Genomic DNA, 25,403 nt, shown 5'->3' with positions numbered 1-25,403 from the left:
TCACTCCCTGGGTTTTCCTGGAAGGAGTCCTTTCTGAATGGTGAGCAACCCAACCCTGTTTAGGTTACAGCTGTGGTAGATAATCACCAGCGTACTTGCTGATGATCAAGATGACTGGGCTAGTTGCCTGATAACTCTTTTGGCCCACATGATGAGAGAACCTCTGATTTAAAGGGTATGATATAATCAGAGCTCAAAGTGGTACACGTGCAAACAGGCATTGAGTGGATGTTGCTTGGGTGAGTGTTGGACATACTTAGATGATGGTCTCAAACACCTTGGGAGGGGGAATGTTGTGAACAGTTACCGGAAAATATTTCTGCCATTGTGTTTATGAAGGAGGGAGGAGCAAGATCCCTATTCAGGCACATAGAGTTGCATATGCATAAAAAGGATGGAATGAAAGTGCCTCCAAATCTGTGTGGAAGTAAGCTGCTCTCTGACCCCTTACTAACTTTCTAATAAAGTCCCAGTCACTGATAGCTTAGGAAGGGAGATACACACGCACACTCTGCTATGCACAGGTGCTATACCTTGGCTCCCAAAAATCCATTTGAAAACTGAGATTTTTACAATCTGAAGTGATACCTGTGCCCAATTGTTTTTATAGTTGAGAGAAGTGTATTCATGCCCATGTGTCTCCTATTCACAGTACAGCAGTTCTATTGCCTGTAATGTGCTGCATTTGCTCTGGCCCTTCTGTTGAGCTCCCTTTGCGGGAGTTGACACAGCTAGCTGGTGATGGGGGAATGGGCAGGCAGATTAAGTGGTGAGGCAGCAGCACAATGCTTTCAAAATACAGTAAGGCAGGGGATGGCAAGAATCCAAAGGTCCAACCAAAACCCCTGGGCCGTGCTGAACTTTTCTGTTCAAGATTTACTGATTGCTCTAATGTGCATTGATATATTTAATGTAAGGGATTCACAGTAGCTTTTTCCTGTCAATGTCACCATATCCTCCCCTCAATTTCTGTTTTGGAATTTCCTCTGGCACTAGTTCCCTCGTGAGTCATAACAAATACTTTTACATTTCCTTGTATCCCAATAAATGGCCTATGTACGGGGGACCAAGGATTGGAATCACATCAGGCTAGAGTATGTTAAGATGCTACACCCAAGTCCAATAAACCCTGCACTTAAAATTCAGGCCTAATGAGGGAGACCAATGGGTGCGGAAGAGCCGAGACGTATAATTAAAAGGGTGAGGTTAAATTTTGTCACTGTCCCAGTTTTTTCTTCTCATGTGCAACTGAATAATAATGATGTAGATATAAGGAAGCAGCAGCAATTGCCAATGATAAAAAATTACAATGGTTTTATACTGCACACTGTGTTCTTGTTTATTGTAAATGTGGAGGTTAAGATTTGATAGTGCTGAAACCCCTAAAACAAGGTCCTTCTGCAAAGTAGCTCAGCTGTCCTTAGAATAACAGAGTACTTCCAGTCTGCAGAGCACTTAGCACTCATGAGCTCATTATTCCTCATAATATCTTTGTGAGGCAGGAAGTATCTCTCTACTGTAGAGATGAGAAAATGAGACACAGGGAAGTTCAGTGATTAACCAAGGGATACACAGCAAAGCAGGTGCAATTAGAACTCAGGAAATCCTGATTCCAAGCCTTGTGCTTAGATCACACCTCTCTGAGTGCCTAACATTTCCTGTCACAACAAAATGTGCACCAAATATGGTGAAGTCCCTTTCTACAAATAGCCTCTTTGTTCACAGGTTATTCCTTCCTACCCTAAAACATGCCATCTGCTGCTAGTAAAATATTGACTAAATTGAACAGCTATCATCCTGTAAACCATTGATCACCAAACATTTTATATTATGCCCTCCGTTACTTATAATGTAATCTCTCAGTACTGCTCTTCAGTCCACACAACACAGCCGCTCAAATTATATGCATTCCTCATCCTCTCACCGTGTCACTCTGCTGTAAAGAGCCTGTCAGATGAAAACTTGGGACCATCAGGCTTCTGGGCTACTGGTCCCTCTACATCAACATCAGAAGTTATGCCCTACTCCTCCACTCTGCCAACAATGGTAGCCTCCTCCATCTGTTTGTCAGATGCTCACAGCAAGGGCTTTCTCTTCCCCAATGGCCATCCACACAGAATACTCCCTTAAACTGATCCATAAACAAACCACCTTCTCTTGCATCACATCTCTTCTCAAGACCAACCTCTGCCGTGACTACCTGCAGGAAAGGAGTCAATTTACATGCATTTTTTTTACATTTATAATGTTTGAAAAGCAAAAATGTCTATAAAGTTGTATGTCACTTGTTTTCAGAGATCATAAATTCTTGGTTAGAGACTCCTAATTTAGTATGTAATTCTACAGCATGTAGCACTGCAAGAACCTGGTGACTATTGTGGCAACTAGGATTATATAAAAATCTTGATTAATTCCATTTGTGCAAACCAACTTCCTGTCATAGTATCCCAAATGTATTTATTACTGTGCACCATCCCCATAGCAACAGATGCAATTGGTTGTATATTGCTAAAAGGAGATCTGTTAGATATCTGCATTGGTAGACCATTGGGGATCTAGTTATTGACCCAGCGCTGACTCTGACTCCTTGTTTCCTTCCGTTGTTACCCAGGCGTTTCTTTGCAGTGAAGATCATAGATGCTTATTAGGAAGTTCTCGTCCCTGCTTCACACAGCCCCAGCTTTTCCTTCTCCCTCCCCCCATCCTTTAAGTATAGTCACAATCCCCTCTGTAAAAGCTCAATCTATTGCCATGAATGTCAATGTGACATCACAGATTCAGCAGTCTGACCTTCATCCGTGCCTGCAGAGAAGTAATTGGAGCATTTTATATACAACTAAACCTCTCTAAAAATTAACAGATGTGCTTATGTTTCCCTTTGCTAGATGTATTAGGGTTGGATATGTTACAACTCTGACCGGCGAAGGTTGATTTATTAATCACTGCTTACTCTGCCATGCAATTGCACAATGCATTTGCCCACACCCATCTGGTAGCAAGCTTTCACTTGGAATGTTCTGCACCACTGACAGCAGCAACTCCTCTTGCCTCCTAAGTGCAGGCTGCACAATTCCACTATCCATGTCCATTGATCTAGATACCCAAGAGCTATTGAAGGAATACGGTTGAGTCAGCAACTGAAGAATCATCTTTCACTGTTTTATTCTATTCTACGTAGGTTTTTAAAAACACTTACTACTTCAGTATCTGAGCACCTGCCAGGAGTGCATTAAGCAATGTGACTGTCACATGTTGTTTGCTCTTACCTCCTCTCCCCAGTGGAGAGAGATGCACAGTGATGTCTTGTTTTTGGGTGTGTCTTTATATTTTAATTATACCCTTTGCGATGTTTTTATATTATAGAAGGCAACACTAAAGTAATGTGTATTGAAGTTACAGCAGAAGGTGGTAAGGTTTGTGTTGGTCCTTTGTTCCTGGTGGTATTCATTCATAGTTTCAGTCCACCCCGGAGGAAAATTTTGTCTCCTGCATAGATGAGCATTACTCCTATTGTTGAGAGTTCCACTGTGCCAGAGGAATAGAATTGCTATTACTTCACAGCTGCCCACTAGTGCACTCAGGATCTTTTCCAGTCTGAAATAATTCAGCTGTTGGGCCCAGGCAACAAGTTACTCATCTATTTACTGCCACCCAGAGAAGATGGGTGGGAGGGACAGAGAAAAGGCGCAATCTTCTCTTGGATCCATCTCTCATATTCACTGACCAGAGTTGCTGAGCACAAAGTGGTGCAGTCTTCCTGTCCCCGGAAGCAAGTGAGAAACAGGGAGAGACTTTTATGGCATGGAAGTTTCTCTTGGTCACAGTACTTCCAGGAGCTACTTCTACACTGGTCTGTTGTCTACTCCCTCCTTCCCCCCGTTCTGAGCTGTGCCCAAAGTCATAATCTAGTCTACACTGTGTGCAGTACTTTTAATCATTTGAGATGAAGTGTGGCCAATGCAGCAATTTCTGCTGTAGTCCACAAATGGCCTGGCGCAATGGCTTTGTGAGATGAACTGCTCCATGCATCTCAATGTGGTGATAACACCTTGGCTGCGGATGCCCTTCCAGCAGAAGATTGTATATGTGGCTGCAGGAGAAGAGCGCACTGAGTCCTGCCTAGCCACCCATCAATGCAGTACATCCTGGGGAGGCTTCTTTTGCTGCTACCTTCATCTTTCTAGGGGGATGGAGAGGATACCTCTGCAATCATCCCCGCTGCTTATGAGGAGGGCATCTCACTGCAGCTCCTGCAGGAAAGAAGGAAGACCATGCTGCTGCCCCTGCCTCTCAAGGGAGACACCCCCCCCCCCATTCCAGGGTTGAGTCTGCAGGACTGAAGCCACAGAGGGTAGAGGCTTGTGTCATGGTGTGCATAGGGTCTTGCATTGTCTTGACCTGGCCCTGACCCAAAAAGGGCACAATTACTTCTCTTTTGGAACTTCAAAAAGAATTTAAATCAGAACCCTGTTCCATGTACCAGGCCATGACTCCTGTGTCAAAGGGTGTAGCAGAGAGTTACACTTCAGCTCCTACTTTAGACAGATTTTTTTAATGTAATCGTAATTCAAATCCCAGGCAACTATCCTCTTAAATGATTTGCAGCAATTAAGGGGTCAAGTCTTGCCAGTGAATACATGCTCCAAGGAAACTAGAGCAGCATAGTATCAAACACTACTCAGGAATCACAGAGAAGGAAAATTAATATTCTTTTATGTACACATAACTCTGCTCCCAGCTATAACTGCGCTGGGATAGCCGGAAGTAAGGAGAGAGCCATCCCAGTTCCTATGGTTAATACCTTAAAAAAAAGAGATTAAAATGTAATAGTAAAAAAGAAACACTTTAACACACAGCATGATTATGTGGAAATCATTGTCACAAGGAATCACTGAAGAAAATAACCCAATAGAAAAGGATTAGACACCTACAACTAATAAAAACTTTCACTGCTACATTAGGGTCAGAATTGTACAAGGGAAACAAACTTTTTTGTTTCCAGGCTAAACTGTAACTTGCTTGTGGTTATGTCGGATGCATGAAGTCACAGACTGAGGGTGTAGGTATTGATGGTCAGGTTATTCATCGGGTTCATTGGGGTTCCTGTAGCTTTCTTGAACATATATAATTAGTCCCAATAAGAGACTGGATATTATACTAGAGGAACTGTTGGCCTGATCCAGTGCAACAGTTCTGTATTCCTAGATTCTGTATATAAATTTGCTATTTGTAATAAAAATTACTGTGGCTTCCAATCTTTATGCTGCAGATTGTAAACTGATCACTAGCTGGTATCACAAAAACAAACCAGTGCTCTTGTTTTCCCCCACTGCTCACAAGTGCATGAATAGTATGGCTCCATTAGACATATTATAAGGACAGAAATTATAGCTGAACTGGAGGAGGGACTGGTTGTGATCATAAACGTATATTCCAGAAAAGTACTAGGTTGTCAGGTGAACCTGTTAATGAGCAGGAGAAGGATACAGAGTACCCAGTGTTCAAATTAGGGTTACCAGCTGGCTTCAAAAAAAATAGCGGACACACTTGATCTCAGATGGGGAGGGGAACTGGCCAGGAGGGGAGCGGGGCTGGCCAGGGGAGATCGGGGTGGGAGGAGGGGGTGGAAGAGAGCCAGCTGGCGGGAAGCAGGGCTGGTTGGGGGGAGCAGGGCTGGCTGGGAGGAGGTCGGGGGAGGGAGAATCGGCTGGCGGGGAGCGGGGCTGGCCCAGGCCCATGCAGATCCCGGGGTGCTGCCCGTCCCGCTCAGAGTCCCAGCGAAGCCCGAGCAAGTCTGGACCTGGGGATTCCATCCTGCCCTGGCTCCACCCCCCTCCTCTCTACTGCGTAGTTGAGTACTGCCTGGCTGGTCGACACGCAGCATGAGTGCATCTACCAGCCAGGCAGTATGCAACTACGTACTGATACTCCTCATAATTAAAAAAAAAACCTTATTTAATTAGAAAATACTGGACATTTATATGTCTGGTATTTTCTCAATTTATTTCCCGGACAGAAACCTCAAATACCAGACAGTCCAGGTCAAAACTGGACACCTGGCAACCCTAGTTCAAACCTGAGGATGAGTATGAGAGCTTTCCCATTTCAATCAATTGTTAATGCAGTGCCAAGGAATGGATGGGAGGAGGTCTTGAAGAAAACTGGCTCCCAACCCCCTACAAAAACCTTACAGATAATCATTAACACCTTCAGCTGTTCCAAGAGGTGAACTGAAAACCAGGGTGGGCCACGAACCCAGGTGTTTTGTGCCCACATTAGTGATCTTGGGTTAGTAGGCAGGATAATGTGCTAATATTTAATCTGAGTGATCATCAAAGGCAGTCCCAAATTGAACTCTCAGGCCATCCAGCATGGAGGCAATAATAACGTGAATGACAAGAGCAGTGACTTCAACTGAGGCAAAGGGTCATGGTCTTCAAACCAGCTTTAGATGCTTTTCACTCTACTGCTGTCACTTCTACCAGATGCTTCTCTCTTACTACCAACATCCCCTCTATCTGGTCTTGAGCATGTTTGGCTCTATATAGCTATTCCAGCTATCCAGCACTTTGCATTGGAAATAACTTTACATGCAATATATACTGTAGAAATTATTTGCAGAATAGGTAGGTGTCCAAGACCTTGCTTCCAAGGATCTGTCTTATGGGCTCAAATAAACAAGAAATTCAGAGCACTTTTGGCCTCTGCAGCAAGCCTTTTGTTGTATGCTAAGCACTAGCCTTATGGCCCTGTCCTCTGCCTAAAACTCCTTTCTGGTCTCCAGAGTCGTGGTGCAGCTAACGAATTTGCTGCTCTCTCTTCAGATATCTGCTGTTCTCCTAAGAAATGACACAAGAGACGCTATAGAGCCCTGTGGTTGGCTTTTGTAGGACTAATGGGAAAAATAAGAATGTGAGTGGCACTGACAGTAGGATAAAGCAACAGGGAAGGAGGAAATGACATGGAACTTTTGCTCCAGGGAGAGAGAGAGATTGAATATGAGTGAAAAAGCTTGACAGAGATAAACAATAATATAGGGATTCTGGAATGGATTCCGTGGGCAAAACACTGGCAGCTGGACGAGTATTGACTTTAACAGATAAAGCTAGGTCAGGGATTACTGGGATAATTATAAGTGGAGTCAGAGGGAAACCTCCAGAGGATTTACCCTGCTAGATCAACAATAACAACCATGACGGGGAGAGAGAGAGAGACTGTCTCCTCTGAGTGGCTGCAGGGGGAGAAATATGTATGGAAGTAACATGGCCTATTTGTTACAGCAAGGAACAAGGTTCTGCTGTTGGCTCACTGTATGACGGGGAGGCAAATCGCATAGAATGCAGAGCTCCCAAATCCCCTTTCCACTAAATACAGAGAGGCTTGAATTAGGCTCCAAATTAAATCCACTCTTGACTGTCACCTTTTTTTTTTATTTTGTTGGAACAAGGATTTGTTGCATGTGTAGGCTAGGTCTGCACTACAGTGCTATTTCAGGATACTTCTGGTATCCCGAAATAGCATTTTCTGCTTCTTGACAGCAGGCCCATTATTTCAAAATGTAATTGAAATAACAGGTGTGCTATTCCCATGTCCTGGTAAACCTCGTTCGAGGATTAAGGGACTTGTCAGAATAGCGCTCTATTTCAAAATTTGGCAGTAGACAGTACCCAATTTCAAAGTAGACTCTCAAAAAAATCTCAAAATGAGATACTTATTTCGAGCTAGCACCAGAGTGTAGACACATCCTTAGAGAGGAATGTTGCCCAAGTATCTCATCTGCTGCTGTCATTTAACCATTCCTTTGACTGTGCCCTTATGGAAATGGTTAGGCTACTTTGGTTGGTCTTTGTTGGTTTCATTTGAAGGGCCAGTAACTATAGGAAGCAGTAGTCCAGACTCACTGCAGTGTGCCAAAACCTACCGAGCCAACTGGAAACCATGAGAACCAGCTGTAAACTTAACAGAATATAATTCTGCTTTAGGGATATTTTGGCAGTACAGAGTTTTAATCTCATCCTAAAGGAAAACTGCAATTACATATAGCTGAGATTCTAGTCACAGCAGCTAAATAAAGCATAAATCACCACAAAACATCTTAAAATGTCTATAAAATAACTTTAATAAAGAATTAGCATTCTAATTCAGTGCCTCTTTGTAAGTCTGGTGAAAGTTTGACACACAGGAAATCCAGTGCAGCATTTGGCTGTGTGGGAAAGGCAAGAAACTTTTATAGCTATTGTAAGTTAAGTGTTTACACATTCATATGCTGAGCTCCGTTTCCTGTATCTCAAACAGCATCCCAAAGCAGGACTTCCTGCTAGGAATTAGCTGTAAAATGGAAGCTCTAAGGAGACACAAGCATCATTCATAATTGTGGTGGTAGAGAGAGGATGACCTTTCTGAAAACAGTTTGGAAACTTATTTTTACAAATGGACAAATCTGAACAATAAGAATTCCTCACCCGTGGTAGCCAGACTTACAGAGAACAGCACAGTGACCTGCAAGAATATCAAGGACTCAGGAGCAGCAGAGAAACAGCCCATCCTAGAAGGCAAAGCTAGATAGTCTAGGAAGGCTGAGCAGAGAGGATCAGTCCTAATCTGTCTGGGAGTGGAAACCTAGGCTGAAAGGAAAGGTTTGGGAGAAGATCTCCAAACTGTTGGTATAGCCACACCTCATTTAGCATTAATCAGCCCTTGCAGAGAGGTTGCCAGTATGTCCTACAATCTGGATTTTGATTTCATACACAGCATCTTGCAGATAACATACAGGCTTGTTTACACAGCTTTGGTTGGTATAGAAGAGGAGTAAATGAGAGCTGCCACTTATTAGAAAGTTGTACTGTCACTAATTTTCCCTGCTCATCCCATTAAGGTAGCCTAGGAATTGGTCGTCAGCTGATGAGATTATTGCTAGACATCATCAAGATGGCTATAATTAGCATTTTATTAGTGAGGATCCAGAAAATCCCCTTTGTTTGCAGGCTTGGTATATGGAGGGGGAAGGGGGGGGGGAGAGAGAATCTGGAAACTCGTCAGATCCTAATAGTTGACTCAGATCTGGAGTGTTACAACATGTGGCCATTTCTCTACCAAAAGATACTCAAAACCATCACCCTTTGAAGGTACGTTCGGAAGTATGGCTAACATCCTTGAAAGGTGCAGCTCCCATGGTGTGCAGGGGAAGAGAAGGACCTGATGCAGTCTCTGTTCTACCCCCACATTATAAAAGTTTCTCAAGTTTCTTTTCATTCCCCATGGCTGTTTTTTCCCCCTACCAGTTTGGATTTTTGTCATAGAATTTAGCAGAGGTTAAAAGGTGAGGTTTACATGTAAGTGGACCTGGGAGTACTAGACATGGGCCTGGAACAAAACTCAGATTCCAAATACCTTGAGCTTGAGGTTAGTTTGGATCCAGACTGCTCAAATGGCCTGCTCACCTCCCTTCCCCTTTCATATAATGACATTAACCATACATGAAAAGAACACTATTAAGGTTGCAAATTCAAACACTCAGAAGTTAGGAGAGGCCAAAATTTCTGTGCAAGCTGAATTTGAGTCCCTTGTGTGTTTGTATTGCGATATTCTTTTATTACATGGTCACACATACTTCTTCCTTAGGAACCCCCACTCATGTTCCCAGTGGCTGCATAGCCCCATCTCTCTTCCTGGACTCCTGTTCTAATCTGTGTCACTCTCCCGGTTCTCTGCCCCGTTTCTTTGCCCAGCCAGTCCCAGTTCTCCACCTGTACCTCAACTCATCCAGTTTATTTCTCCTCCCATCTCATTTCCTTCACATCATCCCACTGGTAGGCAGACCCAGTCCCTTTTCCCAGCCATTCCCTGACTCCCCAGTGTCTCATCCAATCTTGGTCCATCCTCCTGCATATCAGTCCCCCCAACCTATTTCTCTTCCCAGCTCCTAGACCCACTCTCACTCTCTTCATCCGCCTGAACTCCCAGTCACAGTTTTCCTCTACCCCTGCCAGCCTCTATCCCAGTTTCTGCTCCCTGCCTCCCTCATCCCAAGTTCCTTGTCCCAATTTATTCCCCACCATCCTACCAAGGGCCAGCTTTTGTTCCATCTCCATTGGACTCTGACATCTTCCCTCTCTATAAAGCCTAGGTCTGAGAGCACGCCACTGAGAGCACAAATTTTTACTCAGCATGTATTTAAACATATGTTTTCAATGGTTTAGATTTTGTCCAAATTTGGGTTTCTCTCAGGGTTGGCAAAGACACATCTCTGGTTTGACACCTGCCCCCTCAGCAAATTTCAGATCCCTCCTCCAAAACATTGGCGTGCTGGTGCTTTTAAAAATAAATAAAAAAAATGCAAACCACGTTATAGACAACTGAAAACAAGATCTTATAATGGAAAGTGTCTGACAACATGATTGATAGTTCTGCTTATAATAGTTACCAGTTCTGCTTATAACAATGGACTGCCCTGAAACCACAGATCCTTTGAAACACCCCTGACACTTGAGGAAATTAAAATTAGTGACTCAAGACGTTCTCTCTGGCAAAGCCATTTTTAATCTTATTGTGAGATTAGTAATTCTACTTGCTGCTAATGATTAACACAAGGCACTACATTTGAGGAACATGTCAGGTACACTGGTATGGAGGGAAAGGGATGTGCTTACCTGGTTTCCATAGTAACTTGGCTCACTCCTTTTAGTGTTTCATAAAAGTGGATAGATCTTAGGCCTGGGTTGCATTGGGATTTTAGCCATCGATATGAATTGTGTCTACAGTAAGGATTTGCACTGGTTCATTAGTGGCAAAAATCCCTGCATAGTCAACACCTTAAATATCTTTACCAAAATCCAAATATCTTTTTCAGTTATTACAAAACTCAGCTCAGATTAACCCAGAAATTCACAATATTTTGTGTTAAGTGGGTCTGTTTTGGTAAACTGGCTAGTTCCCCAAGGTTGCTGGAGAAATTGCCATGTTTCACCTGTTTTTCCAATAGAAGTTTCAGATGTGTATTGCTTTCAACTTTTTGGGGTACCTCATAATAAAGCTCCAGGGACTTGTCTATAACCAGCCAATTTCCTTTAAACTTCCCACCATTGCCAACTGGAGCCAACAATGATGCAAGCTACAGATATGGGGCAGCTCTGCTAGCATTTTAACCCTTGTGGTGTTCAGTCCTACCCTGTGCAGGATTAGGCTAAGGAGTAATAAGAAGGGCAGCAGCTGCTGGCACTTCATCTGCACCCGAACTCCCAAAATTGCTACCAGCGATGGAGATGGGCTAGTGTACCGTAAAGTTGTACGTATAGCGCACACTTTTTTCCCCTTTTTTTACGTCAAAGTCGGGGTGCGCATTATCCATAGGAGGTTTTTTTAAAAAAAGTTTTAAATTCACCCCCAGCAGGCACGAGTTGGGCGGCCAGGGGTTCAGGCACAGGCTGGGCTGGGCTGAGGCGGGGGGGCCGGCAGCTGAGCGGAGGAGATTCCCCCCCCCCCTTCCTCTGGCAGGCGTGAGCTCAGTGTGCATGAGTTCAGCTGGGCAGGGGGACCCCCGCAGCAGGAATGAGCTTAGCTGGGCAGGGGGCCCTTCCTCCTTATGCATACCTTAAAATCTTGAGTATAATGGGGGTGCGCATTATAGATAAGAGTTTAGTTTATTCAAGAATTTTAACCTTTAAAAGGCAGATGTGCATTATACTCGAGATTTTATGGTAGATGTAGCTTAGGGATTCAACCCCCCCAAACCAGAGTTTAACACTGTCCCTATGAATGAAATTTCATACATCTCTACTTAGTAACATTCTGTTGCAAAGTTAGGTGGGTAGGGACCTTCCTCACAGCTTTTGCTAGCAAGAATATCTTGTTCCTCTGTGGCATATTTCACTTGAAGATCCCAAAGCAAACTTTAAAGACAATAATATAGATGCTTAGCAACCCTGTGAGGGGTGGAATCTCATAGATGAGAAAAAATAGAAGCAAAGGGGTTACATTGCCCAGGTTCACATAGTGAGTCACTAGCAAAGCTGAGAATAGAAGTCAACCAGAGTAGTCTAACCACGAGACAGCACTGCCACTGGAAAAGACTCCCTACATGCTACGTTGGAAAGAAAACTGTAATAGTACTACTGCTTGTTCAAGAACAGCACATTTCTTCCAAGCATTGAAAACGTATTGCAAAGGTTGTTGTGTAAAACCACGCCAGCTTGGTATCAAGGGAGAGGAAGAAAGGTCTGTATAAACTACAATCTCCTTGAGAACAGCCTTTTTACTTGAAAAGGCCTCATGGGGGAGTGGAGGGGGGGGGGGAAAAGAGAGAAGGGCTATTCCATAGAGAGAGCGCCAGGGTGATGAAATGTTTGATAACGTAAACAAACAGAGCTACAAATCTATTTTAGAATAACAATTTTAAAAGGAGTTCTTCCCTGTTCAGCTTAGGAAGAAAGCAAATTCCCAGGGATAGACGTGATGGAATTTTTAAAAGATATTAACATATTTAAGATTTGCATTGTAAAGTAATCATGCCTACAGTCTTCTCTAACCTCTTATGCTATGGAGAAAGGAAATGGTTCTTAATGAAGCAAGATGAGTTTAAGAATACACGCTGTTACATATTGGTAAAGGAGAAAGAGAGAGTGTTAGAAAAGTGATGATGGCTTCTTCTCTTTCACAATAGCCGTTTCCTGCACATCCCAGTCAGATCTGCTCACTTTGCTGAGACAAAGAAGTGTCCATTCTATTAGCCTCACAGAACCAACTCCACTAGGTGTAGTACATCATCCAATCCAGCAACAGATAAATTATGTTTGCACAGTTTTTATTGCTAATGTACCAAGAAGGAGCACAGCTAGATTTTTAAGAACACAGGCTAAGCATGTAGAATTGCCAGTTTAAAAAATGTATCAGTGGAGCAAGTTTAGCTGTGGAATCTTTGAAGTAATATGAGTAAACATGTCATTTTAAGAGAGACTTCTATTACTATAACTGGAGAGACTAAGGAGTGAAAGAACCAAGGAGACTGAACTCCCCTTCCACTCCAAGATCTGGTCTCTCCAGAACAGGTTGGGGCATGTGGGAAGCTACTACCAGTGCTTTCCCTGGTCAGTGGGTAGAGGGTTCCGGAGCTGTCAAGTCAGCACTAAACTCACACAACCATTTTTATAAGAAGCTTTAAAAAAATAAAGAAAAGAGCCAGCCCATCCATTTCAAGCCTCATTAGAAGCACCGCAAGAAAAAAAAAAAAATCAATGTTGGGCAAATAGTAAAGGACAAAATTGGATAAGGAAACACCTTACTGGTTTGAGAAATAATTTTATGACTCAAATAGTAAGTGCTTTGAAATACACCATCGTCTTCTCTACTGGCACCAGCTATTTGTGTGGATGAGAAGCCAGGCAGACAAGCTAATGGAGGGAAGTCTTTGATCCCTGAAGTGGCTTTTCAACTGAAGTTCTGAAAACCCAAGCAATGGAGCTGATCCTGCAGCCCTTGTTCATGCCAATACTCCCACTGATTGCTTAATGAATACATAAGGATTATATATTTGGGCCTATTAGCTAAAGAAGCCTCTCATTAATATATATAAAATCCTACCAGAAAGGGGAATGCTTAATACACATCTTAACCAGTGGACAAAATGGGGGAAAGAGAAGATGCTGGACTTGCACAGATCAAGGTGAAGAGTTGGGAACAGAGCTATGAACAGTCTCTTACTCTAGCCATCAACACTATTTCCCCTCACTAGAGGTTTGCATTTGTGTGTGCTTTGCGGGCAGGCACAGGGCACAGACAGTGAAGACTGGCAGTTCAGTTGGAGGAGACTACCCTACATCCTGTTCAATCTGAGATAGGGCTGTAGAGCTCCTTCTCTCCTTGGCCACGTTGAGCTCACTCCCTCTGCTGAAAAAGCTCAAGAGCTCTTCCTTTCCCCCTCTAGCCACCTCAAGTGCTGCCAGTACAGGAGGATGAAAGGGGCTCCAGCGCACCCCTCCCTGTGTTGCCACATGTGTTGTGGGTAAGTGGAAAGAAGGAGCACTGTTCAGCAAACAGATGTTCCATCCTAGCCTGGGAAATTCAGGAGGAACCCAAATATTGAAATTCTGGAAACAGGATAGAAAATTGAACAAATTTAAAACTACCACAGGACCAAAAAAAGTCACTAACAGTTTCAGGTCAGAAATATCCATGAAAAAAGACAACATTAAAAAAAAAATCAAACATTTTGTTATGAATCTTCCCCACCAAAAATTTGGAAAACTAAGCCAAACCCCCACATTTTCCCCATGAAGAATTGAGTTTTCAAGTTCAGCAAAACTAAAGTTTTGTTTGGGGGTGGGTGGGGGGCATCAGCATAAATCTGAGGGAACTCCAGGGTTCACCCTTCCTGAGCTGCTCCACTGCTGTCTGCCAATCTTGGAGAGAGGAGTCCTAAGGCTACCACTTCCCCTGCCACTGTGACTGCTTCTGTCCAGGGAGTGGTGAGAAAGGGAGCTCTGGGTCTCCCTCTTTTCTTGGGAGACTTCATTCATAGTTTTTAAATGTCAGCCCTGGCTGTCATTGATTCTACATGCAGAAAAAAACCTGGCAGGAACACTGATCACCTGTGTGTGTTTGTTTTTTATTTAAAAACCTTATTTTGGTAGAGCATCATGGCTCTTAAGCAGGAACTCCTAATCATGTATTCCTGGATAAAGAGGCAAATTAAAGGTCATTGTTCAACATAGAATTTATACAATTATCTGTAGAGTTGATAAGCTTAGATGATTAAAACAAACTAGATGCAATTTAATTTTTTTCTAACTTTTGTACTTTATTGTGCTTGGACTTTGTGTTCTTTTCTGTTTATAGTCGGCTTCACTTATTTCTCAGCCACTAGCACAAAGCTATTAGATTTGGGGTTCCAACTCTGTGGGGGGAGGGAAGGGTTTAAATTCCTGTTCCCCTTGCAAAAACAAATGCCTAGCATCACTGAAATTCCAGAAATAAAATCTTTGGGCTATGTCTACACAGCAGCGTTATTTCAGAATAACTGACATTATTCCGAAAGAACATAGTCCGTGTCTACACACAAGCAGTTATTTTGACATAATGTTGAAATAATGTTGACGTAGAGGACTGCTTACTCAGACTCCTGTAACCCTCATTCTACGAGGGGTAAGGGAAGTCAGAGGAAGAGTGCACTCTCTCAAAATAACTGCTGTGTAGACAGCGCCAAAAGTCAAAATAAGCTATTTCGACTTAAGCTACACAATTAATGTAGCTCAAGCTGCATAGCTTATTTCAAGTTTAGCCCAGCTGTGTAGACATGCCCCGTATTCAGTATGAGATGCTGGATTTGGGGTTTAAACTATTTGACTGTATATTTTTCAGAACAGTGCTGTTAACCCAATCTTTATCTTCCTCTCAGACTGAGGGGAGGGGAGGGACTATGAGTTTAACAGCCCCTATTCATTTGTCTCTCTCTCTTCTCATGTTCTGCAGCATGTCTGCTCCAGGCCGAGCTGGTGAATTATGAGCGAGTCAAAGAATATTGCCTCAAAGTGCTTAAGAAAGAAGGCGAGAACTTCAAGGCACTCTATCGATCTGGCGTAGCATTCTACCACCTTGGTGACTTCAACAAGGCACTGGACTACTTGAAAGAAGCAAGGTCCCGACAGCCGACAGGTACTGGTACTAAGGAAAGCCTCAGAAATATCAGTGACAGCCTTTACTCTTCCTTTCATTGAGCCAAATCCATCTCTGGTTTAACTTGTGTTGATTTCACCAGAGATGAATGTTGTGGCCTACTGTGTCTGGTTATATTTCCTTTTGAGGATTCATTGGTAGCACACCAGCTTTGCAGTGACATTGCCTGAAGGTATTAACTTTTGACCACTGCTGAGGCTGCAGCAGAGCCTGGAAGATAGTGGTGCAGGTTGCATCTCCCAGAATGGGAATTCTCTGGTCTAGCAAGACCGTGGATGTTCCTGGATCAGAGACCCTGGTAGCCTAGTGGCAGGATGACAATCCAGGTGGGGCCCGGCTGAAGCAGTGGGAGGGAGCAGGGGCTGGGACTGGTGGCAACCTGCAGCAGTGGAGCTTGAACTGGCAACAGCCCACGGCAGCCTGCGGCACTGGGACCAAGTCATGGCAGCCCACTGTAGCATAGGGCCAGAGCCCTGGACAGCTCACAGAAGCAGGGCCAGAGCTCGCAGAGCTGGGATCAGAGTCTGAACTCTCTGCAGCCCCCAGCAAGCCAACCAGGGCCAGAGCTTGCAGGCTGGTGGAGCCCAGTAAGCAATCCAACCAGGGCAGCAGTAGCAGCGAGGTCAGCAACCCAGCAGGGGCTGGAGGTAGTCCCCTTGTCTCCCACCCCCATCTCTTTGCAGCTGGCAGAGTCAGCGGCTGGTGGCTGTGGCAGGGGATCTTCTCTGGACTGGCAAATTTGCTAGTTTGGGACCAGTCCCAAGGGTGCCAGATAAGGGATGTTCAACTTGTACTGCTGGGATGTACAGGACATTCTAACCTCCTTGCTTGCAGGAAGGGAACCAGGGGGACCCACATCTTACCTCCCCTCCTCTAGCCCTATCTCTGGTAATGATACCAGGCAGACACACTGCATCTTCTCCATAGCAGACTGCCATTTGCAGTTGCGAACATCCACACTTCCATCATCTCAGTGGAGACAGGTGTGTGTCTCTGCCCTGCTAGACAGGCCCCCTTACTTCCCCAAATCACCAGTCCATGTTCTTTAACTTTTACCTTAGACACAGTTAGGTTTCTTGTTCAGGAATCCACCTTTTATTTGTCCAATAACATTTTTGAATTTTCTGCCAACATGATGATTGCACATTCAAACTGGCCTGTAAGATTCTTGGCCCTTGTAGTAATGTACTCCACAGAAGAGGGCAGTAGCTCCACAATTGTGATGTTTACATCCTCCAAACAAAAATAACTGGCTCTTGAACACATGCCCAGGACTGTTCGTTTTAGTAACACAGGGTAGCTTTGTCCTTCTGGCTCTATTATTCATGACTTTCTGGTGCCAGCTTGGACTGCCCTTTGACATAGAAATTTGAAGAATTTATGTCATGTCTTCATGTAGGCCTGGTTATTAAACCCACTAGAGTGAATTTAAAAATAACAATTCAATGAAAATAAGGAGAAAGTTAGGAAGATCCAAGGAAAACACAATGGAAATATTTGCCACACACAGACATAAGCCCATAAGCCCCGAGTGCTTTCTCCAGTGTGAGTATGGAAAGGGAATTGTTCTGCTGAGCCCTAGCAGAATGCTTCAGCTAGTGCTCCCTAAGCAGAAGGTGGAGATGAGAGGCTGGCTAGCCCAGCTGCCAGTGATTGATGCCCCAGAGGAATTGGATCCTTACTCTAGCTGGACATGGTCACCGCAGAGGCGTAGTGAGTGCTGGCATTTGTCAGGAGGCATTCTGCTTCCATCTGCCATGTATGGACAGAATGCCTCAAGCCTTTGGCCAGAACAGCTGTGTGTGGTCCCCTGGCTCAGTTAAATGTACTTAAAGGCATGGTTTAGCTCAGTGTTTCTCAACCAGTGGTACAAGTACCCTTAGTGGTACTTGAGAGAAGTCTGGGGGGGGGGGAGGGGTGCATCAACACAACTGAAATTTGGAGAAAATGGAATTTGTTTCAAGTTTTGCAGTGCTTTATTATTTTTGTACTTTTTACACTCAAATTTCATTGCCACCTGGCTATGATTAAGTTGTTTAGACAAATGTGCTGTAATGGCAGAAAAAAAAACTGTGTGTCTGAAAACTGTAGGTACTGGGGGTATTTTTTTTATTTTTGAAAAAGGGGTACAGTAAAACTCCAATAGTCCGGCATCCAATTGTATGGCACTCCCGATAGTCCGGCATCAAAATGGTAAGAGCTTAGTGAGTGAGCTTCAGTAAAAAACAAGTCACAAGGCAGTAGCGGCAGCAGCTGAACCAAGCGAAACCAGACAGGACCGAGTCAGTCTGCCACTGGCATTGTGTGATGCTGGACAGTGCTGCAATAAAAAGGGTTTAAAACGTGTGTGTGTGTGTGTGTGTGTGTGTGTGTAAAACCAACTTATAGTACCTCCTGATAGTCCGACATATCCAATAATCCAGCACTATCTAGGTCCCAAAGGTTCCCGATTATTAGAAGTCTACTGTACTTTATAAAAAAAAGATTGTGAAACACTGATTTAGCTCATCAAATGTACGATCTTCTCTTCGTCCTTTCAATTCCAGCTGGAGCCAGGAAGTGCAGAGATTAATCCAAACTTAAAAAAAAAAAAATAGGGTGGGCGGTGTCATATAAAAGCTATCCTACTCTTGGTTTTTAGGATCAGAGTAGTTTCAAGTTTCAGCCAAACTTTCCAATCTGTCCTTATTTTCTTTGAATTGGCTTTTCCCTAGTTTTACTGCATGCATTTATGCTATTTATTCCTTGCAATATTACATGGTCTGGTTGCTCTCATCTCTTTAGAAAATAAATACTGAAGTAGTCAACAGCAGGGAATGACCCAAAGGCCCCTAATTCCCAAGAAGGACAGCTCTGAATCTGCACTCTGCCTCATGGAGCCCTCTAGGATTATCTACAATACTATGGCGTTTCAGGCGGTTATTCTGTTGTATTAATGCCTGTTTATTAAAAGTTCAGGGATGCAGAAGGGGAAAGGGAAGTAATCCAGAGCATACATAGAAAGGAGGGAGGATGGCATTGTTAAAGCACAGTAATGGGAGTCCGATGACTGCTGTGCTAATCCTGACTCTGCTACAGTCTTAGGCTGTGTCTACACTGGCGCAATCTTGCGCAAGAGTAGTCGCTCTTGCGCAAAAACTTGCTGCCTGTCTACACTGACCATGTATTCTTGCACAAGTAAACGGATGTTCTAATGTATGAAATCAGGGCTTCTTGCACCAGAACTCTGACACTCCCGCTCAGGAATAAGCCCTTTTGCACAACTGTTCTTGTGCAAGAGGCCAGTGTAGACAGGCAACATGAATTTCTTGCGCAAGAAAGCCCTATGGCTAAAATGGCCATCAGAGCTTTCTTGCGCAAAAGAGCGTCTACACTGGCATGGATGCTCTTGCGCAAAAGCACATTTCTTGCGGAAAAGCATGTGCCAATGTAGACGCTTTCTTCTGGAAGAGTTTTTGCACAAGAACTCTTCCGCAAAAGAGTTTTTGCGAGAACATTCCAGTGTAGACGTAGCCTCACTATATGATCTTGGATAAGTCACTTAATGTCTTGTCTGAGTTTCCCTGTCTGCGAAGTGGAGATAAGCATCCCTTCCCTACCTTTTAAGGTCAATTCCTTAATGGTCGTACTGTGCCTCGAGTATTAGCATGAACTTGTCCTGTGCAATGTAGTTCTCTAATAAGGGGTGATTTAGAGATAAATCAATGGAAAAAACTACTCTTCCCTGATGGAGGGACTTTTTAAATGGAAAGCAGGAATTCAGTGACAACAGGGGCATTTCCTTGTTCCAAAGGGCAGTTAGTACAGCAAATCCTTTAAGGCTATTTATTCCCCATCAAAGGTTAGCAGAGCTGGGATTGGCTTTTCCTCTACGTTCCCACTGAAATCACTAACAGACCTGAAAAGAATACAATAAAATGTGTAACTCCCCTCACTAGGAGACAATTTGGAAAAGGAAAGGAGAACGTACTTTAATTATGTAAACTTATCTGCAGCTTTTCATAAACTCTGAGCAGCGTCTGGTAAAAGCACGGAGTTCAAACTGGTTTGAAACTAGAAGCAGCCGAATACCTGTCTGTCTTACAAGTCTTTGTTTTCAGAGGAGTCTTGGCCTTAATTATACATATTGTTCAACCTCTTCCTATTCATAGCTCTTTCTAGTAATGGCATACAGCAATTGGAGTAAAGAAGGAACTTGAGTTGACCTTCTGGTCACATAGAACACCAACAGTTAGAAGGGGGTGGGCCTATGTAGCCTATTTTGTTTTGCAGCAGAGAAATACCAAGCCTGGGAATAAAACCCAGTTTTCCAATAGAGTAGAGTAGCACCCTGTGACGGCGCGTTGGGGTTTTCCCATCTCCTGCACCCCCATAGTGACACAAACAAACTCCACCAGCCAGTAGAATAGAGGGAGTTTATTGTTCCTCCAGGATACAGCACAGGTGTAATCTGGTTACAGCAACTGGGGCTAGGATGCCTCAGTCCCCCTTGAGATGGGGGAGACTGGGCCCCTAAATTCCAGCCCCTTTCCCTAGGCTGTCTCCTCCATGATCCCAGCCAGAAACTAACTCACTCACTTCCAGCCCTGCCCCCAGCCAGGGTTCCACTCCCCTTCTTCCCATTGTTCCGCTCCCTGGGAGACACCTGTCTGAGTTTCGAAGCCCCCTTGCATAATGACTCATCCCCTGCCCTGCTGGACCGTGCTGTAGCCAGCAGCCAGTAGAGGTCACTCACAACCCACTGCCCAGCATAGCAACCAGCAAGGTACCCACACTATGTCACACATCCTAGCCATAAAGTCTGTCTTTTGTGCACTTAGCGATTGGAAGGACTTGGGAATCAAATCAAGTCATGGTCACAATACCACAGTGCATTGATCACCAGGCTATTGCAGTGTTTCTCAAAGTGGTCCACAGACTCACTCTGAGAAAACTGCTACTGGGCGGCTCCAGTTTGTTTACTTGCCAGTTCTGCAGCCACGGAGCCTCTCAGCTCCCTTTGGCTCCATTTCACCATTTGCAGCCAAGGGGAGCTGCAGGAAACAGCAGCAGCAGCCGCCTGGCTCACACCACTTCCTGTGGCTCCCATTGGCTGCAGAAGGTGAACCACAGCCAATGAGAGCCACGAGGCCCAGAGCAGCTCTCGAGTGTGTCCATGGACCACTTTGAGAAACACTGCTCTATCTAGTCACTAAACCAAAATCACAAGAAAAGCAATAGACTTCCCCTTAGAGAATAGAAGGTACTTTCATATACTAGCATAAGCACAGATCTGGCAATCAAGAGGGCAGGGGTCCATGCCCAGTTCGGCTAATGACTTATGTGACTTTGGCCAAGGCACGTGAGTTCTGTGTCTAAGGTTTTGCCACCTGTAAACTGATCATTCCCTCCCTCAGAGGCTTATTTCAATAGGTTTGTACAATGCTTTGAAATGTTCCAAAACGAGCTAAAACGTGCAGAGAACGATTAGCTAGTAGCAATGGAAAGGCAGAGTTTGGGGGGGGGGGGGGGGGAAGAGAGCGTTCATTTGCTCTGTAACAAACTTCTGTATATGGTTTTTCTTTGACAGAAGTGTGAGCTTGAGAGAAGTTGTCATGACTTGTCTGGGAGATTTCTAGGTAACCTTCAGTAAGAATATCTCCTGCCACATACCTTACTATATCCTGTTCTGCCCCGGCTCCTGAGGCATAGCAGAAAGCATTTGAGAAATGTTCCACGTGGGCGCATTTGTGCCATGAGTCACTGGCTCCCTAACCTATGGGGCTGGAGGGAGATATGGCATTGGATTGCTTAATTATGTACTGAACTCTGCCTCTCCCCTTCAGTCAGGCATCCAGCTGGTTCCTGCAAGCTCAAGCAGGTGTGATTTCCTAGCATGCTTACTCAATTATCACTTATCACCTTCACTGGGCAGACATTCAAGGTGCAAAATAGTGATAGAAATGTAGCCCTGTTAGTCTGGTGTAGCTGAAACAAAAAACAGGACTATATAGCACTTTAAAGACTAACAAGGTGGGGTGATAGTGGGGTGTAGGTTGTTAATCTCTGTGGAATGTCTCCAGTGTTTCTTGGCCATGCGTCCAGATCATAAAGATGTCATCGATGTAGCGTAAGTAGTCTCCTATAGACAACCACCTAACCTCAAGATGATTCTTACCAACAACTACAGGACATACCACACTAATACCAACCCTGGTACCTTCTCTTGCAACAAACCCCGTTGCCAGATTTGTCCACATATTCACTCTGCTAATACCATTATTGGACCGAACCAAATGAGTGATAAGATCAAGAACACCTATTCCTGCGCATCCAGAAATATAATTTATGCTATCATGTGCCGAAAGTGTCCATCTGCTATGTACATTGGACAAACATCTCAGACACTTTGCCAAAGAATCAATGCCCACAAAACAGATATTAGACAGGATCACAAAAAAAGTTTCTTGCCATTTCAACCAGCAAGGACATGGTCTCAATGACTTGATTACCTGCATCCTGCTTCAAGGGCCTTTTAAGACTTCACTTCAAAGAGAATCTTCTGAACTGTCATTCATGCTTAAATTCCACACTTTACACTTAAGTTTGAATAAAGATGCTAATTATCTTACCCATTACAAAGATAGGTGATAATTGGGGAAGCTAATATCATTAGCTCACAGACATTCTCCCCCCCCTCCCCCCCCCCCCCGGGTCTGAAATGTGATTTGTCCTTTTCATATGTGTTCATTTTTTTTAATTGTATCCTTTGGTATATATGGTTGTGACAATTTTCTTCCACTGTTTGATCTGAGGAATTGGGTCTGGCTCACGAAAGCTCATCACCTAATAAACCATCTTGTTAGTCTTTAAAGTGCTACATAGTCATGTTTTTTGTTTAAGGTGCAAATGTGTGCAATAGGGAGGCTCATACAGCCTGTAACCCATCAGCTCCTGGAGCAGCATAGGCCTTAGGTATCTGAATGAGGGTGCAGGGAGTAGAGGGAATTTGAGCTGATATTTTCCTTCCCCTTCTCTTTGGAGCCACAGGCTGCCAGCCATGCACCCGAGGTCCTGCCTGTCAGCCCTGTGCCCAGAGCTTCACGCTCTAGGCCCCACCTACCAGCCTTGGTTTTTAGCCAAAGCTTTGCTCCAGGCCTTGCCCCTAACTGTGGCCCTCACCTCAGCTAAGTTACCCCTATTTGCATCCTTTGCTCACAGCTCTGGGGAATGGGAGATGTGGACGGGGATTGGGAGGGGGGAGGTAAAAAGATTGGGAACCTCTGTGCTAGGCAAAAGGCCATCTGGCTGCAAGACTATGTAGGGCGACAGTGATTCAGGTACATCAAGAGGATTCAAGGAAGGATTAGAGAGATATGAACTGGAATAGAGTATCTGTTGAAACTACCTAGAGCAGGGGTGAGCAGTGGGTCCCATGGGCCAGAGACAGTTCGTAAGTGTTAGCCCCTGGTGGACCACCAAACTCTTTAGAGGTACAGTTGCTTGTAGCTCCTGTTGACTGTGGTTTGCTGTTCCCGGCCAATGGGAGCTGCAGGAAGTAGTGGTTTGGCCTGTGCCCCCATTGGCTGGGAATGGCAAACCGCAACCAACAGCAGCTGCGATTACTTGTGCAGCCACAGGTACAGTCAAACAAAGCATCTGGCGGCCTGCCAGGAATTAACCCTAGAAAACCCTATCTAGCTCATGAGATGCTTATTGCCCACCTCTGATCTAGACATATGTAATCACACAGGATAGCAATCCTCAAGCTTTCAGCCAAGCAGATCCTCTCACAACTGGGGTCTGGGATTAGAAACCGCTGTCATTATACATGCTCTAGCAATGCAGTTATTCCAAGATATTGTAGGGAAATAGGGTTTCGATTTGTCACCTGTACAGCCCCGTAGACTCACACAGCACTGTGCAAACAAAGATCAGGACATTCCTTGCCCCTAAGAACTTATCCAAAATGGACAAGGCAGCAGAAAGAACTGTAGGGCCAATGTATGGATTACTGGGGGAGGGAGGATAGATTCCCAGAAGTGAGTCTGAAGGAGAAGAGGGGTAATTTGCTCAGCCAAGAGAGGCATACTTTCAAGGCATAGGGGCAGCATGGCAGAAAGCAAGCAATCAGAAGCTGGAGATACTTTTTTCAACTCCCACGTTCAATGTAAAAGAAGAGCTGTAGGTGAGAAAAGAACGTATAAAGATATGTAAGTGAAAATGAGGGGCCAAAACATGAGGCATTGGACAGAGGAAACCAACAGAAGGAACTCTATCAGAAATCAACAGGAGATGACAACTTCAGTATATTGGATAGAACAGCTTGGGGTGAAGGCAGAAGATAAGTGGGAGAGAAGATTACAGTATTCAGGGCAAGAGTTCACCAAGGTCTGGCCAAAGATCTTAAGAGCAGGGGTAAAGAGCAGATTTCTGTTCCAGGCAGGTGACCAAGTACTAGACCAGAAGATCTTCCTTGTGGGACAGTTCCTGTGGCCTGGGAAATTCAGGAGCAGTGTTTATAAAAAGGAGACGTGACTAACAGCAACAGGAATGTCTGTGGTGTAGCTTGTAAGTTCTTTGCTGGAAGTTATAATCACTGTGGGTGCATGTGTCCTCTTTCTCTGCAGATACCAATGTCATACGGTATATCCAGCTGACGGAGATGAAGCTTAGCAGATGTTCCCAGAGGGAGAAAGAAGCCTTATGAAAGGAACCTGCTTCAGTGGCAGGGGGACATTTCTTTCCCAGATGCTCATTGGGTGGATTTGTCCATTTGCTCCAACCCATCCCCATCTCTCCCTCCTCCCTCCTGCGCTCTTAATTTAATCCCAGTTTTAAAAGAAGAGACTCGGACTCTGGGTTTGGCTGCTTGCCAGCACAGTGGTTGTAACCCAGTCCCCCTTAGTGGGGGGGCAGACTGCCTGATTCTGGGACAGTGGCAGAAGTTTGGAGGAAGTGAGGAGAGCCTTGAGCTGGCTGCTCGCTGCAACTCTACACTAAAGGAAACACCTCGGAGGCTGTAACTGACCAACCAACCAACTGGAGACAAACTTGTTCCTGCTGGTAGCTGCAAAAACAACGAGGAGTCCTGTGGCACCTTAGAGACGAACACATTTATTAGGGCATAATCTATGTAACTGCTGGTAGCGGTCACTGGAATTCTACTGAGCCAGAAAACAAAGAGAGCTATTGGCCACTTCAGGAGGGGAAGCAAATTTCCCTTTCACCAGTTCCCCAGCCTGTGCCTTCCTTACAGGCTCTGTGTTTTAAGGCTTCAGTAGGAGTTCTGCTAAGTAAGCCCAACCTAAACATCCTTTTAATAAAAGATACTCCTAAACAGCAGCCCCAATGCTGGGGGAGTGGGTTCCTAGAGTGCTGTGGAACTCGGAAGGGTGTAAACGCACTGTACAGCACGGGGATTAAACTGTGGAATAATTATCTGCCAATAAAAATTGTGAATGGTTAACATTCCACACATTAATTTTCAAAGGGATTCCTGAGTTCCTAATCGCCAGAGAGGCATCATAGTCTAGAGAAATAAGCATGGGGCTGGGAGCCAAGAACACTTAGGCTATGTCTACACTTGCAGCTTCTTGCGCAAGAACATCTTGTGCAAGAAGTCTTGCACAAGAAAACGTCCACACTGCCATCTGCGTGATGTGCTTTTGCGCAAGAGCGCCCATGGCAGCGTGGATGCTCTCTTGCGCAAGAAAGCTCCGACGGCCATTTTAGCCATAGGGCTTTCTTGCACAAAA

At 44.5% G+C, this 25,403-nt stretch overlaps 1 protein-coding gene across 1 annotated transcript in view; it reads left to right on the top strand.

Annotated features, from left to right (window-relative positions):
- The window catches only part of TTC9 (tetratricopeptide repeat domain 9), a 33,347-nt gene extending 8,247 nt beyond the window's left edge, over positions 1-25,100 (top strand). The window contains exons 2-3 of the mRNA XM_075927314.1: positions 15,463-15,645; positions 24,276-25,100. Of these exons, the coding sequence (XP_075783429.1) occupies positions 15,463-15,645; positions 24,276-24,355 (263 nt within the window). The 3' untranslated portion in view covers positions 24,356-25,100. The remainder of the gene's footprint in view (positions 1-15,462; positions 15,646-24,275) is intronic.
- The last annotated feature ends 303 nt before the right edge of the window (positions 25,101-25,403 follow it).

The sequence above is a fragment of the Pelodiscus sinensis genome, chromosome 4, assembly GCF_049634645.1.
Source record: "Pelodiscus sinensis isolate JC-2024 chromosome 4, ASM4963464v1, whole genome shotgun sequence".
Taxonomy (NCBI): Eukaryota; Metazoa; Chordata; order Testudines; family Trionychidae; genus Pelodiscus; species Pelodiscus sinensis.
This window is presented reverse-complemented; position numbering and strand designations above follow the sequence as displayed.